This window comes from Nicotiana sylvestris, chromosome 9, assembly GCF_000393655.2.
Source record: "Nicotiana sylvestris chromosome 9, ASM39365v2, whole genome shotgun sequence".
NCBI classification, from domain to species: Eukaryota; Viridiplantae; Streptophyta; class Magnoliopsida; order Solanales; family Solanaceae; genus Nicotiana; species Nicotiana sylvestris.
In genome coordinates this window covers 155,321,491-155,340,145 of record NC_091065.1, presented here as the reverse complement: position 1 = coordinate 155,340,145, position 18,655 = coordinate 155,321,491, and the positions used below count along the sequence as shown (strand labels likewise).

Here is an 18,655-nt window from a genome sequence, read left to right as displayed (position 1 = left end):
ACCAACAACAATTAGCAAAGACAGCTTGGCTAACTTGAACTCCTAAGCAGTTTTCAGACAGTGTTTTGTTACAATATTCTGAAATTTTCTTTTTGTTTTTTTTTTCTTTCTCTCCAGACTCAAAAATGTCCAGCCTAAGACCCTTAAACTTCCGCCCCTGTTTTAGTTATCAAATGGCCTATTTATAGGCCAAATGCACCATTACAGCTGAGCTGCCCTGCCTGCCAATTGGCAGAATGCCCATACTCTTTTAAGCCCATGCTCAGCATGCTTGGTGTCAGCTCCCTTTATTCCCCACGCCTGGTTTTGTTTAATCCAGAATTATGGGCTCATTTGTTTATTCATTTTGAGCCCCCATACCCTTGTGTCTTGTTCCCCCATTGGTATTAGTTTAATCCTAAGTTAGTACCCTTTTTGTCAGCTCACTTAAACTAATTACTTCTGTTCTTTTTAAACACCCCAGAATACCCCCGTTAACCTTGATTATTACTGCCCCTGCCTATTGCAGCATTAGGGCATTTTTGCACTGATGAAAACTCGAACTCAGGACTGCCTAGACTGAACCCTTTTAGTCATTTTTATAATGCCAACAGACCATTTCAAACATTACTAGGTCATCCAGCCAGTGTCCGAGTTTAATTAGTTATGTGAAACTCCTAGCTCCTTCGATCCATTAGTTATAGAAAACTAATCGACGACATTTATCGAGTCGACTATACTAATTATAGCAGGTAATAATCAGTCGCTCATATAAACAACACGTTCGGGGACCTAAAGGGTATCAGACAACTTTTATTAAATTACTGGGCCTATATGAATTAGTTCCTTTGACGATTAATCTAACTGACGATCATGTTTATCACAGAGTGTATTCAGAACAAACAGAAGACAATCGACCAAATAAAGGGTCTTTAACAGAGATGAAAGAAATCTGGAAGAAGTAACAAAATAACAAACAAACACAAAGAGATATGCTGACAACTTATTTGGAAATAAAACAAAAGAACGGAAAACTTACCAAAATGTTTAAACCAAACAGACCCAAATCAAACTCGACTTCGAACCTTTGAGGCCGAACAAACCTTAATCAGGGTGTTCTCACATGAGAACACCTTGGTTAAGGTCTATTAGACCTCAAACCTATGTCAAAACTGGCCGGGTTCCCCAGGTGCATGTGCTTCAGAAGTCTGGATTTCCAGATCTGGATTTTTGGGAGTTGTGGGTGGATTCGGACCAAACCAAGCTTGGTTTGGTCACGAGGAAGGTCAGGAGAGTGTCTAGCATGAAGATGGGGTGGTTTGGCATAGGTCCAGGTTCGACTCAAATCTTCAAACGAAGATTCGAGACGAACGGAAGTGATTCGAGGCTTGTGGTTAGTGGATTCGTGTTCAGGATGGTCGGGTGCATCGGGGGTGTTATTTTGGTGGTCATCGGAACTGTGGTTGCCAGGCTTATGGTGGGAAACCTAGGCTGCTAGGGTTTGAGAGGAAAGGGAGCCTGGGGAAGATGGTGAATAGTGGCCGAGGGGGGGGTGTGGCTTGGGGCGTGGGGTAAGGGGGTTAGGTTTATATATGTATTGAGGGTTTAGATCCTGGCCATTGGATCAATTGAGATCAAGGGCCAGGATCTAACCATTGAGGAGGGACGACGTCGTTCGGGAGATGATAGTGGGTTATGACCGGGTAGGGGATTGGATCGGGTCATGTTGACGGGTTTAGAGGAAGGCCTGGATCCGTTGGATCAATGGGAATGAACGGCCCAGATTAACTTGCCTGAAACGACGTCGTTTCGACTTAGCAGGGGCTGTATTGGACCGTTTGATTGCCATGAATCAACGGCTCAGATTGAGGCGCTGATACGACGTCGTTTGGGACGTGTCCGGGCAGCCTGTGTTTGGACTGGATCTGTGTCCTGGTCTTGGGCCTATTTTGTTTCATTTCTTGGCCCAAACCGATTTTCCCTACTCTTTTGCTTTTGTTTTCTTTCTTATTATTTTTTCTTTTCTTTTAAACAAAATAAAAATAACAAATAATAAGGTAACGGAATTAAACAACAATGCAACATTTTAACACAATTATCACAAAAATATTTACGTAGGTTAGCTAAGAGCCTAGGGCGAACGGTGCACATATTTTTTGAATTTTCTTTTACTGACCGAATTATGGTTTAACCATCCTAATACATATATTTTGTATTTTGTTTGTTAATGATTAAATGCAAAAAAAAAAAAAAAAAAAAAGAATGGACAGATCCACAAGTGACTAACAACACATGAAAACTCGAACAATTGTACAACGAAGCCATTTGTCACTATTTTTATTTTCTTTTGGAGCGAATGTCCGTAAAGCAAAAATCACGTGCTTACAGACACTGTATCCCTGAATCATTTTTCTTAAAACATGAATACATATGGACCGTCAAGGCCTCTGACGTACTATACAAAATGAACCTCTGTATACAAAGCCTCTAAGATTAACTAACATCAAATGGGACAGGGTACCGGCCTACCCATAAATCTGTAGCAAAACTCTGACACGGTGACTAATAGACTCGGTTGCACTATGAATAAGGTGGAGTCTTACCGATCTTTCGCTGAATGCCAATTTCGTCTACTGTGAGGGATCATCAACTGATTATCCATACTTGCAGACATGAATGCAGCGTCCCCAACAAAAGGGCATCAGTATGAATAATGTACTGAGTATGTAAGATATGTAAATAAGTATATAAAGGACATGGAAGAAACGTGGAGAAATGGACTCAACCTGTAAGTCTGGATAGCTTTGTAAATCGTAAAATATTTATAATGTTATGCATATGTGTGTAAATTCTATATAATGCATAGGTTTGTACGTACATAATATCATCAAGCCTCTAAGGGCATCCCATCATATTATCTCAGCCACTGTGGGCAGAATCATCAACATATACCAGCTGATCAGGTGGTGGTGCGTATATAACGCCGTAACCTTTTCTCATATCCCATATACATATATATATACATATATACACGTATATAATGCCATCTGAGTTATATTCATCCACTGTGGGCAACATCATTATTGTATACCAGCTGATCAGGTGGTGGTGCGTATATAACGCCATAACCTTTCTCATATCCCATATACATATATATATATGTGTATATAATGTCATCTAGTCACGGGTCAACGTGCATGTATAAATGCATGGAATGCATATGAAATGCGTTAATAAAATCTCTCGGTACGTCATAAAACTATTATGTCTCTGATTAATATCATGAAATAAATTTTACCGACTTACGTATTTTTGAGACCCATGAACAGATGATAGAATAATAAACATAAATAATTTTTCACTTTGGAAATCCTCACAGATATTCATGATCTTTCCAAACAAGATCCATCTTTCAAAGTGTTTAAGAAAGTTTTGATTTACTACCTTTATGGAAGAAAAATATTATATAAGCTATAAAAATTGAAGTGCTCAATGCAGCTAAATCTATTTCCTTCTTCGTCCTCCTTAGATTTAATAAAGGACTTATCACTATATATTAAATACTTTTTCCTCAGTCTTTCATAATCGCTTTGTTAAAAGTATAAAGTCATAATTTTCAAATATTGAACATGCCCGGACAATTTCCGCTTCCATTCCCATAACATCAATAGCCAATTTAAATTGAATATCCTGCTAGTAAGGGGCAACATGTATACTGGTGCTGATATATGGGATTACCGAACCCAACCAGCATAACTTTCAAGGATTGTTAAAGTTCTAAAATAGACTTCAAGTAGGTTTACTAATTTTTTTTTAAAGGATTGATAAAGTAGTAATTAGATTTTCAGTAGGTTTTCTGTTATGAAATTTTATTTTTGAGTATTATGCATGGGCAAAGTGGCAGCTCAACTTCAACTTGAATGGAAAAACAAGAATATACGCATCTCTAGCATTTCTATGAATAGAATAATTTATGGAAGTTGTTCATCTGTTCTTTTTGTTAGTGTCGTATAGATCATGCCAAAAAGAAAGAAGGATAGTCTTAACATATCTGAGTCGATTCTCTTGATAATCCCCCTAACACACTTTAATTGCGACAAAATACATGAAGGCAAGATCGGAGCAGGAAAAATTCATATAATATTTTTGAGAAAGATTACACCATACTCCCTTGTAATTGCAAAATCTCACGTTGCTTAAGATGCTATGAAATCTTATTGAATTGTTGAAGATTTCACGCCACTTAGATGTGATATATTAGTAAGTTGGGGAGGTCTTATATGCAAGTGATCTGTTGAAGATTCACGTTACTCAAATAAGTTGAATTGTTGAAGATTCTAGTCACTTAAGTTACAAAGGTTTTATAAGTAAGTTGAATTGGGTGTGGGTCCCAATATGTGGTGGCTTCACCACAATACCCCTTTAATTGCCACCTAATTCTAGTGACTTAAGAGTCATGAATTTTGGATTGGTTGTGTGCCACGTGGGTGTTTTGTCTTAACCAAATTCTTTAATTACTCACTCACATCTCCTTAATTAACTCGGTAATCTTCCATTATCCAATAATAGCGATTTACTCACATAATTAAGAATTATCTCAACTTATTTAAAATACTATTCACTTTTAATACACATTATATAACTTATTATCATGGTCATATGGTACCATACAAAATAAATACATACACTGTTATTTCATAAAAACATCCACATACAAAATATATATGTTTTCTCAACTTTTAATTTTTCCTAATTTCATATAAAGAATACAAATTCTCGTACGCTTAATTCTTAAAATGGTAAAAAGATAACTTTTTTTCTTGTGAGAAAATAATTTATATCTTTAAATTAAAAAAATCTCGTAAACTTTCCCATATTATGTGTATAGTTGAAAGTAATAATATTTAATAACTCTATAAAATCATATTTTTCAAACTATTTTTTTCTTAATACAAATGGTCCACTCAAAATACCATATCAAATATATATATAAAGGAATCAAGGTTGTTAAACATACGGGGTGTAACATTGATATTGTGTATGTCGGGCGGCACTTTTAAATGTTGTTTTATTACACTATTTCTGTTTTAAATTATTTTCTTCCGCAAATTGGTTTATCTTCCGCATTTTAGGCTTACCTAGTCATAGAGACTAGGTGCCGTCACGATGGTTCACTGAGGGCGAACCGGGGTCGTGACAAGTTGGTATCAGAGCTCTAGGTTCATAAGAGTCAAGAATCACAAGCCGGTTTATTAGAGTCTCATTGATCGGTACGGAGACGTCTGTACTTATCTACGAGAGGCTATGTAACTGTTAGGAAAAATTCCACTTCATTTGATTTACTTGTCGTGCGAGATTTTGACATCACAATTCTAAACTTCTGTCTTCTATTCTCTCACAGATGGTGAGGACACGTGCTACCCGAGATGATCAGGCACTCGCGCCCCCTATTACAGCCGTCAGAGGTCGGGGCCGGGGTAGAGGCCGAGGACGCGCACGTGGTGCAGCCAGAGCACCCGTGTGAGCTGCCACCGAGGTACCACCAGTAGTTCCAGCCGGAGTCCAGGAACCTGATACGCCTACTGATACTACTACTTCAGCTCTCCAGGAGACTCTTACGCAGTTCATGAGCATGTACACCGCTTTGGATCAGGCAGGGTTGTTTCCCCTTACTGCAGCCACATCTCAGGCCGGGGGAGGAGCACAGACTCCTGCCGCCCGCACTCCTAAGCAGCGAGTGCCTGTTGATCAGGTCCTAGAGATTATTCCTGTACAGCCTGTAGCCCTAGGTCAGCCCGAGGACAGGGCAGCGGCTTCAGAGGATGAGCAGCGGAAACTTAAGAGGTTCAAGAAGTATGATCCTCCTGTATTCAGTGGGTTGGCCTCTGATGATGCCTTGGGATTTTTGGAGGAGTGTCACCGTATCCTCCGTACTATGGGTATATCAGGATCGAGTGGGATTTCTTTCACTGCATTCCAGCTTCGAGGAGCCGCCTATGAGTGGTTGCGCACCTATGAGTTAGATAGTCCAGACGAGGCTGCTTCACTGACTTGGACCCAGTTTTCAGACATATTCCTAAGAGAGTTTGTTCCTCAGAGCCTCAGGAACGCATAGCACGCAGATTTTGAGCATTTGCACCAGGGTGCTATGACTATCTCAAAGTATGTTGTCTGTTACATTAGCTTGGCTAGACATGCACCGGCCTTGGTTTCTACTGTTCGCTAGAGGGTTCACCGATTTATTGAGGGGTTTATTCCCAACATCAGGTCTAGTATGGCTCGTGAGTTAGAGATGGATATTTCATACTAGCGGGTGGTGAGCATTGCTAGGAGGATTGAGGGTATGCATGCTAGGGAGAGAGAGAAGGGGGAGGCCAAAAGGTCTCGAGAGTCGGGTCATTATTCTGGTGCCCGTGCCCCAGCTACAGGCGTCATAGTAGGGGTTATATGAGTCACCCCGTTCATTCAGCTCTTCCAACAGCCAGTGGCATTCCAGCTCCTCCTAGGCCTCAGGATCTTTATTACACACCTCCAGTATCTAGTGCACCTCCTGCGCGGGGTGCTTTCAGTGGCCAGTCCAGCAGACCTAGCCCTAGACAATCACAACCACCACATCCTCCCAGATCTTGTTTTGAGTGTGGTGACACATGCCATATGGTGAGGGATTGCCCCAGACTTAGGAGGGGTGCACCTCCATAGACTTCTCAGCCACAGCATGCCCTGCAGAGTTCTCAAGCTATGGTTACAGCTCCATTTGCTACCCTACCTGCTCAGCCAGCTAGAGGTGGAGGTCGGGGAGGTAGAGGTCGCCCTAGAGGGGGAGGCCAGGCCAGATACTATGCCTTTCCTGCCCGTACCGAGGATGTTGCCTCCGATTACAGGTATTATACTGGTTTCTCACATAGATGTATCAGTTCTATTCGATCCAGGCTCTACTTACTCTTATATGTCTTCTTATTTTGCTCCACATTTAGGTGGACCTCGAGATTCTTTGAGTTCCCCTGTTTATGTTTCTACTCCTGTGGGAGATTCTCTTGTTGTGGACCACATTTATCGGTTGTGTTTGGTTGCTCTTAGTGGTTTTGAGACCAAAGCCGATTTATTATTGCTCAGCATGGTAGATTTTGATATTATCTTGGGCATGGACTGGTTGTCACCCCATTATGCTATTCTTGATTGTCACGCCAAAACCCTGACATTGGCTATGCCAGGTGTACCGTATGTTGAGTGGAGGGGTACCTTAGATCACACTCCCAGTAGAGTTATTTCTTTCCTTAAGGCTCACGAATGGTTGAGAAGGGGTGTGACGCGTATTTAGCTTATGTGAGAGATGTCAGTATTGATACCCCTTCAGTTAATTCAATCCTAGTAGTACGAGATTTTTCTTATGTGTTTCCAGATGATCTTTCGGGCATGCCTCCTGATGGAGATATTGATTTTGGCATTGACTTTTTGCCGGGCGCTCAGCCCATTTCTATTCCGCTGTATCGTATGGCTCCTCCTAAGTTGAAGGAGTTGAAGGATCGGTTACATGAATTGCTTGATAAGGGTTTTATTCGGCCAGAATATCACCTTGGAGTGCTTCTGTCTTGTTTATGAAGAAAAAGAATAGGTCTATGTGTATGTGTATTGATTATCGCCACTTGAACAAGGTTACAGTGAAGAACCGTTATCCTTTGCCTCGTATTGATGATCTGTTTAACCAGCTTTAGGGTGCACAGGTGTTTTCTAAGATTGACTTATGCTCAGGTTACCATCAGTTGAAGATTCGGGAGCCAAATATCTCGAAGACTGCTTTCCGGACTCGGTATGGTCATTACGAGTTCCTTGTTATGTCATTTGGACTGACCAATGCCCTAGAAGCCTTTATGCATTTGATGGACAGTGTGTTCCGGCCATATCTTGACTCATTCGTCATTGTCTTTATTGATGATATTCTGGTATATTCCCAGAGTAGGGAAGATCATGAGCAGCACCTGAGGACAGTGCCTCAGACCTTGAGAGAAAAGAAGTTATATTATAAGTTCTCGAAATGTGAGTTTTGGTTGGATTCCGTGGCATTCTTAGGCCTCGTGGTATCGAGTGAGGGTATTCAGGTGGATCCAAAGAAAGTAGAGGTAGTGTAGAGTTGGCCCAAACCATCCTCAGCTACAGAGATCTGTAGTTTTCTCGGCTTGGCGGGTTATTACCGTCATTTTGTTGAGGGGATTTCATTGATTGCAGCCCCCATGACCAGATTAACCCAGAAGGGTGCTCCGTTCCAGTGGACGGAAGAGTGTGAGGCGAGCTTTCAGAAGCTCAAGACAGCTTTGACTATAGCCCCAGTTTTGATATTGCCTGTAGGTTCAGGGTCTTATACGGTCTATTGTGATGCCTCGCGGATTGGCCTTAGAGCGGTGTTGATGCAGGGCGGTAGGGTGATTGCCTACGCGTCCAGACAGTAGAAGGTACATGAGAAGAATTACCCTGTCCATGATCTATAGTTAGCTACCATTGTTCACGCCCTAAAGATCTGGCGCCATTATTTATACGGTGTTCCTTGTGAGATTTATACTGATCATCGGAACTTGCAGCACTTGTTCAAGCAAAAAAATCTTAATTTGTGCCAGAGGAGGTGGTTAGAGTTGCTGAAGAACTATGACATCACTATTTTGTATCACTCGGGCAAGGCCAATGTGGTGGCTGATGCCTTGAGTCGTAGGGCAGAGAGTTTGGGGAGCTTGGCTTATTTACCAGCATTTGAGAGTCCCATGGCAATGGATGTTCAGGCCTTAGCCAGCCAGTTTGTGAGATTGAATCTTTCGGAGCCCAGTCGGGTCCTAGCTTGTGTGGTTTCTTAATCTTCCTTATTTGACCGTATCAGGGAGCGTCATTATGATGACCCTCACTTGCTTGTCCTCAAGGACAAGGTTCAGCAAGGTGATTCCATAGATGTGACTATTGGTGATGACGGGGTATTAAGGATGCAGGTTCTGATCTGTGTACCCAATATTGATGGGCTTCGGGAGTTGATTCTAGAGGAGGCCCACAGTTCGCGGTATTCCATTTATCTGGGTGCCGTGAAAATGTATCAGGATTTGAGATAGCACTATCGGTGGAGGCGGATGAAGAAATATATAGTTGGGTTTGTAGCTCGGTGCCTCAACTATCAGCAGGTGAAGTATGAGCACTAGAGACCGGGTGGGTTGCTTCAGCAGATAGAGATTCCGGAGTGGAAGTGGGAGCGGATCACCATGGACTTTGTAGTTGGGCTCCCATGGACCTTGAGGAAGTTCGATGTCATTTGGGTGATTGTGGATCGGCTGACCAAGTTCGCACATTTCATTTATGTGTGTACTACTTATTTTTCGGAGCGGTTAACGGAGATTTATATTCGGAAGATTGTTCGTCTACATGGTATTCCAGTTTCCATCATTTCCGATAGGGGCATGCAGTTCACATCGCGGTTCTGGAGGGTCGTTCAGCATGAGTTGGGTACTCAAGTGGAGTTGAGCACAGCATTTCACCCCCAAACGGACAAACAGTTCGAGCGCACTATTCAGATTCTTGAGGATATGCTACATGCGTCTGTGATTGAGTTTGGAGGGTCTTGGGATCAGTTTCTGCCACTGGCGGAGTTTTCTTAGAACAATAGCTATCAGTACAGTTTTCAGATGGCACCGTATGAGGCTTTGTATAGTAGACGGTGTAGATCCCCGGTGGGTTGGTTTGAGCCGGGTAAGGCTAGATTATTGGTCACAGACTTGGTTCAGGATGCTTTGGAGAAGGTTAAGATGATTCAGGATAGACTCCGTACAGCCCAGTCCAGACAGAAGATCTACGCGGACCGGAAGGTTCGTGATGTTTCCTATATGGTCGGAGAGCGGGTTCTGCTTCGAGTTTCGCCTATGAAGGGCGTTATGAGATTTGGGAAGAAGGGGAATTTTAGATCGAGGTTTATTGGCCCTTTTGAGATATTGAGGCATGTCGGGGAGGTTGCTTATGAGCTTGCCTTACCTCCCAACTTTGAAGAAGTTCATCCGATATTTCACATTTCGATGCTCCAGAGGTATCACAGTGATCCGTCGCACGTGTTGGATTTCAGTTCAGTCCAGTTGGACAAGGATCTATCTTATGTTGAGGAGCCAGTGGCAATATTAGACAGGCAGGTTAGAAAGCTGAGGTCAAAGAACATTGCATCAGTGAAGGTTCAGTGGCGGGGTCAGTCGGTCGAGGAGGCGACCTGGGAGACCGAGCAAGATATGTGCCGCCGTTACCCTCATCTTTTCACTACTTCAGGTATGTATCTATGCTCGTTCGAGGATGAACGAATGTTTAAGTGTGGGAGGATGCAACGACCCGGCCGGTCGTTTTAAGAATTAACACCCCGATCCCCTATTAACTGCTTTCCCCGTGTTTATTTCCGCTATTTTGATTTGCCGGGATGTTCGATTTTGAGTTTCGGAGAGTTTTGGGACACTTAGTCCCTAAATGAGAGCTTAAATTTTGGAAATTTGACCATAGTCGAAATTGTAAAAACAGCCTCGGAATGAGATTCTGATGGTTCTATTAGCTCCGTTGGGTAATCTCGGGCTTATGGGCGTGTTCGGATTGTGTTTTGGAGGTCCGTAGCTAATTTAGGCTTGAAATGCCGAAAGTTAAATATTTGAAGTTTCTGGTTCGATAGTGACATTTTGATCCGAAAGTCGGAATGGAATTCCGGAAGTTGGAGTAGCTCCGTAGTGTTGAATGTGACGTGTGTGCAAAATTTCAGGTCATTCGGACGAGGTTTGATATACTTTTTGATCGAAAGTGTAAATTTAGAGTTTGGAATTTCTTAGGCTTGAATCCATGGTTGATTCATCATTTCGATGTTGTTTTAGGTATTATAAGGATTGGTATAAGTTTGGACAGTGGTATTAGACTTGTTTGTGCTTTTGGTTGAGGTCCCGGGGGCCTCGGGATGATTTCGGATGGTTGATGGAAGGATTTGGAATTTGGAGTTGTAGTTGAAGCTATGACTGTTGTCATAATCCCATTTGCGGTTGAGAGGCCGCAGGTGCGACTCCCACGGATGCGGAATCGAAACGCAGAAGCGGCCAGATGAGGAAGGGGCAGGAGCCGCAAAAGCGGGAGGTTTACCGCAGAAGCGGTACCGCATCTACAAATGAGAGTTCGCAAGTGCGGAAAAGGATGAGTTAGTGACTTGTCGCAGATGCGACTGTTGGTTAGCAAAAGGGGGACCGCAGGTGCGGTCCCATAGCCGGAGAAGTTGATTTACTGGGTAGAACATATAAATAGTTGCCTTCACGAAATTTGAGTTATTTTCACCTCTTTTCAAACGGGAAGAAGCCTTGGGGAGCATTTTCAAGGGATATTTTCAGAGGAGTTCATTGGGGTAAGGTCTTTGGTCCCTAAACTCGTTATTTGAGTGATTTTTATCATTATAAGCATGAAAATTTAAGGAATATCAGTGATAATTTGGGGGTTAGGGCTTGATTAATTAGAGATCTTTGAGTGATGATTTGAGGAATCATTTGAGGTCTGCTTTTGGTACTTTTAGTATGACTGAACTTGTAAGAGTGTGAGGATTTTGAAAATGTAAATTTTACCCGATTCCGAGATGTGGGCTCGAGGGGCATTTTGGTCATTTTACCTAATTTTGCGTATTAGCTTAGAATTTTCTTGTAGAATCAGTTACTTGAAGTGTTATTTACATTATGCAATTGAATTGAATAAATTTGGACCATTCGGAGTCGAGTACTCATGGCAAGAATGTGGTCTCGAGTTGATTATTGAGTCGGTTCGAGGTAAGTGGCTTGTCTAACCTTGTGGGGGGGACCTTCCCCTTAGGATTTGATATTATTGATAATTGATATGCCTTGTACGTGAGGTGGCGAGTGTGTACTTGTGCTAATTGTTGAAATCCGGTTTTCATTAAGTAATTACTAGTAAGTTTCCTTTTACTGTTTATATTACTTGCAAATTTAAGCCTGTTGTTAGCTTAGAAAGCATGTCTAATTGATTTAATTGTCTTACTTGTTCAAACTGCCTTATTTGGATTACGTGCAGTATTCTAGGTTAGAAATACCTGTTTTACCTTGGTATGGAACTTGAGTTGAACTGTGTACTCTTCATTTTGTTGATGTGTGTTTACTTTGGGACTACGGAACGGTATTCTGAGAGATCCCCCTGCACATTACATTGGAACTACGGGACTGCACCCGGTAGATTCCCCCTGTACTAAGCATTTACATTTGGGACTATGGATCGGTATTCTGGGAGATCCTCTTGCATTATGAGCTAGACTACGCGATGGTATCCCGGGAGATCCACCAGATATTTACATTTTGGACTACAGGACGGTATCCTGGGAGATCCCTGGTTGTTATCTTTGTATTGAACTGTATTTCTTTCTGTGTTTACCTTGCTTCTGTAGTAGTTGTTGATGTCTTTTATATCTTGTGTTACTTTTACTGTTGTACTTATTTATGTTGTTTTGTTCTACACTGTTGAACCTTATATTTTATTTAACCTCAGTAGGGCCCTGGCCTTCCTTTTCACTACCCGACCGAGGTTAGGCTTGGCACTTACTAAGTACCGTTGTGGTGTACTCATGCCCTTTCTGCGCATGTTTTTCATGTGCAGATCCAGGTACTTCTACTCAGACTTATCACGCTTGAGATGAGGCGCTGAAGAGACTCCGAGGTATATCTGTCGCGTCCACAGACCGAAGAGTCCCTTTCTACTCTCCCTTTTGTATTAACCTTTCTATATTTTCGTTTCTTTGTTAGACTTTTCGGAGTTAGATACTTGTAGACATTCAAAGGCTTGTGATCATGAGATTCCGGGTTTTGGGAAAATGTATTAGTTTTGTAGAGTTGATATTATATATGTCGGGCGGCACTTTTAAACGCTATTTTATTACACTATTTCTGTTTTAAATTGTTTTCTTTCGCAAATTGGTTTATCTTCCGCATTTTAAGCTTACCTAGTCGTAGAGACTAGGTGCGGTCACGATGGTTCAAGGAGGGCGAACCGGGGTCGTGACATCTCTATATGCGAAGGTTGATGATCCTTTGGTGATAAATACATATCTTCTCTATATATTGAGTTGTAAAATTGTTATAAGACTTGGGCACATCTTCTTTATGTCAATTGATATGGTTATAATTGTATTTTATGTTTAGTTTGGTACCATTACTGTATACTTGAATATTTATGAACCGAGCAGGTTGTTAAGTGAGTATCATGGGTAATTCTTGTCATTACTACCTCGCTGAGGTTAGTCATGATACTTACAGAGTATATGAGGTTGGTTGTACTCATACTACACTCTGCACTTAATTATGCAGATTCAGGAGTTGGATCTAGTCTAGCTTTGTGAGCGGATATGTTCGATGTGTTTTGGAGATCGAGGTAGAGCTGCTTTCTGATTGTAGTCACTGGCATCTCTTCATATGTTTATTTACGATTTTTGTTTCAGATAGTATTTTGTATTTCAAACTTCTATTCGTACTGTAGAGCTCATGCCTCAGTGTTATCAGTTCTGGGGAGTTTTATTATGATTTTGTATGATCTATGGTTATTTATCTTCCAGACCTATTTATTCTGTAATTCGTTATCATGATTCGTTAATATTTCATGACTGGATTGCCTAGCAAGTGGGTTAGCGCCATCACGACCGGTGGTAGTTTTGGGTCGTGACACCTACAACCCACACCCTTCTCAGGTGACATCAAAAGAGTATCATCACTCTCTTAAGCATCTGACACCTCTCTTGCTGACTCATACTCATGACCTTCCTTTTGAAAATGAACTACATCATTTTTCATTCAATCCCATTCTCACATAACTCACTGCATTTATCATGCTGCCATGTAAAAATACGAGAATTCTACTATCAACTCTGAATTACAAGTAGGATAGTTCCCTTCATAAGCACTCCATCTCTCAGAAGCATACTATTTAACTTAATTCAGGAGACAATCACATCATGAGACAAGCTTTTTATGCCTGTAGAAGATATCAATCTCAAAGTCGTGGTCAAAACTATCATAAACTCTCTGAAGTTCATTGGCACATAACCAATCCATTAGAAACGAATATCCCTAAATCAACCAAGTCACGCAGGCCGCCAAACCCAAAAGTCCAATGGCAAAAGTGTCCATAGTAGCTAATCGCCAAAGAAACCGATCATTGATATTTCCATGCTGGTCCAAGTCACCGGTGTCCAACCCCTTTTCTTCAAATTACTCTAGATTACATCAGTAATGTTTAAATAGCAATCATATTTCCCAACTGACTAGCCCATTCCGTATCTGCCTGGTATAATTATTTATTGTGCGTTATATATCTGATTCGTAACTGATGGTATAACAATGAAAAATTTAGTGTAATCCGAGATTAATTGATTCTCCCTCATTCTTAATTATGAGTGACTCTCCGTACCAGATCTGGTGCAATTCTTTCACGATCGTTCCGAGACTAATGATTACAGTACTAATATTTTTTAGTTTTGAGTATACTTTACACGTCATTCTTCACTTTCATCGTATTTTTGCTGACAAGTGTCGCCATTTAATTGGTCCAGGTGACGAATTTATTTTTTATTAACATGATGATACTTTTTTAGTCTGTCCTAGAAAAATAAGTTATATTTGAAAATAGTTTAGCTTTAAACTTCTTATATTAGCCTAGATGCGATGATTTATAGTTACACAAATATTTATAATTTGTTTTAAATTATAATTATTAAAAGTCTTTTTTATTTTAATTTCATGTTCAACAAAAATGCATCACATAAAATGAGACAAAGTAAGCCATTTCATTTTTTTTTTCAATTGACATGAACTAGAAAAGAACAAAAAAGGAGAAAGAATAACAGAAAATACAAGAAAGCCAATTTCCGTTCATTGCATAGATTCAATTGGAAGTACAAAGTACAATGCACCAAGTGGTTGGGTAGTTGCAAAATGCAAAATTTGAAAAGAAAAAGTATATTTTAAGTGCTCCAATCTTTATATCACGAAAAATAAAAAATAAAGCATAACACCTCATGGATTACACAACATTGATTGGTTTCCATTGATAGGAACAATCCATGATTTTGAGTCTTAGGAGTCAATACATGAATATTTCCTTTATTTGGAGTGTCCCCATTTTGTGACACTTGGCACCACCATTCATATTTCTACTGCCATACGGCTTCATCGGGAACTAATCCTATTGTTTTTATTACGTTGGCGTTGTATTCTAGTATGTTGGATATCTCATAAGTGATTTTATTGCCTGAAAAGACAAAATAATAAATAATAAATTACTATAAATAATAAGCGGTGTCATTAAGTATATTTATTCTTAATATTTTTATTTTTTATATATCTAGTAAAAAAATTACGAAACAATGCCTCATGACACCGCATGCAACAAAGTGCATACGCCTCTAATTCTCATATGATGGCATCAGAAGTTGCATATTTCAGCTTTGAGAATAAAATAATTCTGATAACAAATACTTTTCCTTTTAATGTGTCTTACATGACATGAAATTAGTTAGACCTTAGAACAAGTATTAGAGACCCAATGAAAAACCAAAATAAAATATTTGGGCAGATCATTGATCATATTATTATTAATAATTGAATATTCGATTTATACTCTACTACTACTTCTTCGTCTATAAGTCTACTTCTTTCTAAAATGCTAATCATATATATTTGTTTTTCACTCCATCGGAACTATATATATAGGGCTGTTATGCTTAATATTAAACGGATTGATGCTCGACCGATTAATTAAAAACGGACTTTAAATTTGTTGGTAATATGTTTACACTAGTTCAAATTAATGATACGTAAACCAGTTAATTAATGATAGGTTATATATCAATTCTTGAATCCACAAAATTACTTAATGAAATTCTATAGCTTGAGTCGATAACTTAGACGAAGAAAAAATGCGAACTAATAGAGTATAATGACCTCCTGATTCCCATGTTTCAAAATCTTACCTTATTATCTTGAGCATCAAATGAAAAATATAAAATCCTGAATTATGATCTCTTATCCTACTTTAATACAAAAAAAATGCTTCCTATAGCTCCATAACAGAATCTTCTAATTTTAATCCTTCCATGTTATAAATATTAGTTTAAGTCATACTCTTCTAGTTGTTTCAGGAAATGTTTAACTCATAATTAAAACAAAAACACTTCTAATTGTGCTTAGGAAAAAAAAGGAAAATTACATTTGCAATGGTCACTTTTTCATTGAACTGTTAACAAAATTATAAGTACAGTAAGAGTAAGAGGCAGATTAACTTTTGGCCTTTCTACTTCACTGAGATTCAGTTTTTTATCGCTTTGATTCATACAACCAAAGAAAAGATCCACTTAGTGTTGGACAATTGAGACTTCTAAATCCAAAGGGAAGACTAATACTCCATACGAACCAAATCTTTACAAAATCTAAATGAACATAATCATGATTTAAATACATTATTCTTTCACTTCACTTAACTTATATAGCATTTGCACATTAGAGCTCATCAATTGAGGAGTTTGGCATGACCTAAAAGAACTTAAATAATCCACAGGTTGTGCCATTAATTTTGGGGAAAATCCAGAAACCATTGGCCTATTAACAGCAGCTTGTTCCAAAGATTTGAGTTGTTTTTTCAAAAACTTAACATAATGAACAGCCTCATCTAACATTGAAGCTGTGTCCATTTTTGTACCACCAGGAACAAGTCTCTGCAATATCCTTATCCTCTCGCTTATTTTTTCCCTTCGATGCCTAGCTGCAACGCTCTGTGGATCCTTCGATATCTTAGCGTTCTTTCTCTTCGGCGGTTTTACTGATTCTGGATCAATGTGGATAGGTTGCATCATCGCCATACGAAAAACCATCTCCCTCATTGCATCCATTGAACTCCGTTTCTCAATATCAAGAGTCTCGTCGTGCATTGATAAAAGATGTGGCGTGTTATGTTCATCGATTGAGTTGGACATGAAGGACAAAGAGAGAGGTGAAGTTGTCATCATATAATTAGAGTTGTGAATTGGTAGAATTTGAGTCATTTCAATGTTGTTTATGGATTGTGTAATATCATGTAAATCCATGGTTTTTGAGAACTATATATGCTAGAATAGAAAGATATATAGAAATGTTGGGAATGAAGAAAATATTGGAAAGAACAAAAGGATGTTAAATATTCAAGGGATATCAGAAGAAGATTTTCCTATGAGCATAGCATGGGGATGTCAGTGATATATGCCTATTTATATTGCAAGTTGTGACCTACTCCTATGTTTATATATTTACTAAATATCCACTATTACCAAACAATGCACAAACGATAAACATCACTCTAGAATTTTATATATTCATTATTCTTCTTTACAATATAAGCATGAAGTAAAGAAAGAATAAAGCGTCAATCAGATACTTATAAGGTCAGCTATATAAATTCTCATTATTCATGTCATTTTATTTCATACTCATCTTAGTCCAATATTACATATGATGTAATGCGTGTATCTAGGTGAGCACGTCATAACGTATATTATGTTGTGAGGTTTCGCTATTACCTGACTAATTTTACGCTAGTTATACCTCAACCTTCAACAATTCTTCTCCTTTATTCGCGTTTGGAACCACCGATATATATATAAACATACGTAAGCTCAAACATGCGGAGCTATAACCATGAAGTGCATGAGTAGTAATATGTCAATTTTGATGATAATTCCAAAGGAAGAATAACTTCAAATAGCTTAAGATCAAAATGAATGAATGAGGGCTAGAATTACATAGACATATAAGAAATAGGTAGTCCGGTGCAATAAGCTCCTGCTATGCGCATGGTCCGGAGAAGGGCCGGACCACTAGGGTCTATTGTACGTACACAGTTTTATCCTGTATTTCTGTAAGAGCATGTTTCCACGGCTCGAATCTGTGACCTCCTGGTCACATGACAGTAATTTTACCGGTTATGTCAAGGCTCCTCTCGTACATATAAAAAATAAAGGGATATAATTCCATACATAAATTGAGGAGTGCCCAGATCAGATCAAAGAAGAGGAAAGTAAATGAATAAGGTGCATGAACCAAAATCAACCCATCACTCAAAGAGTTAAACCAGTTATGGTCCCGAGTGAAAAGCTATAGCTTTGCCATGAAAATTAACTTGAGAAAAACTCGAAAGGTAACCCCACAAATCACATGACATATGTCAGAAGGATAACAACTCTGGTTTCAGAAGTGGGGTAGCAAAGGAAAGATCAACTTACCTGTAAAGTAGAGAGTATTTCTAGTTTTGGATATAAATTTAATAACGTAAAGAATATTTACACTACCATAATTTTATCATGTCGTTGTAGCATGTAACATGTAGCGAAACCAAAAATTTTATAAAAGGTGTTCAATATTTAATATATATCCGTAAAAAGTAATTTTTGACCTACGTGCATGATATAATTTTTATATACTCACTACAATTTTCCAATGAAGAATGACTCTATGTGGCTATGCCACTACATGTACCTTGTCTTATTTTTTTATATTCTTGGTCTTACTTTTTACAAATGGTTACATGTAAGTATCGAGGGGGACTTTTGGCGTAACTGGTAAAGTTGCTGATATGTGACCGGGAGATCATAAGTTCGAGCCATGGAAACAACCTCTTGCAGAAATGC

At 39.4% G+C, this 18,655-nt stretch overlaps 1 protein-coding gene across 1 annotated transcript; it reads right to left on the bottom strand.

Annotated features, from left to right (window-relative positions):
• Positions 1 to 16,456: 16,456 nt before the first annotated feature.
• Positions 16,457 to 17,080, bottom strand: LOC104244983 (transcription factor HEC2-like). The gene has a single exon (XM_009800514.2). The coding sequence runs from the start codon at positions 17,078 to 17,080 to the stop codon at positions 16,457 to 16,459; it is 624 nt and encodes a 207-aa protein (XP_009798816.1).
• Between the last annotated feature and the right edge of the window lie 1,575 nt (positions 17,081 to 18,655).

Excerpts from the sequence above, each read along its gene's own strand:
- LOC104244983 (XM_009800514.2), bottom strand. The coding sequence starts at position 17,080 with ATGGATTTACATGATATTACACAATCCATAAACAACATTGAAATGACT.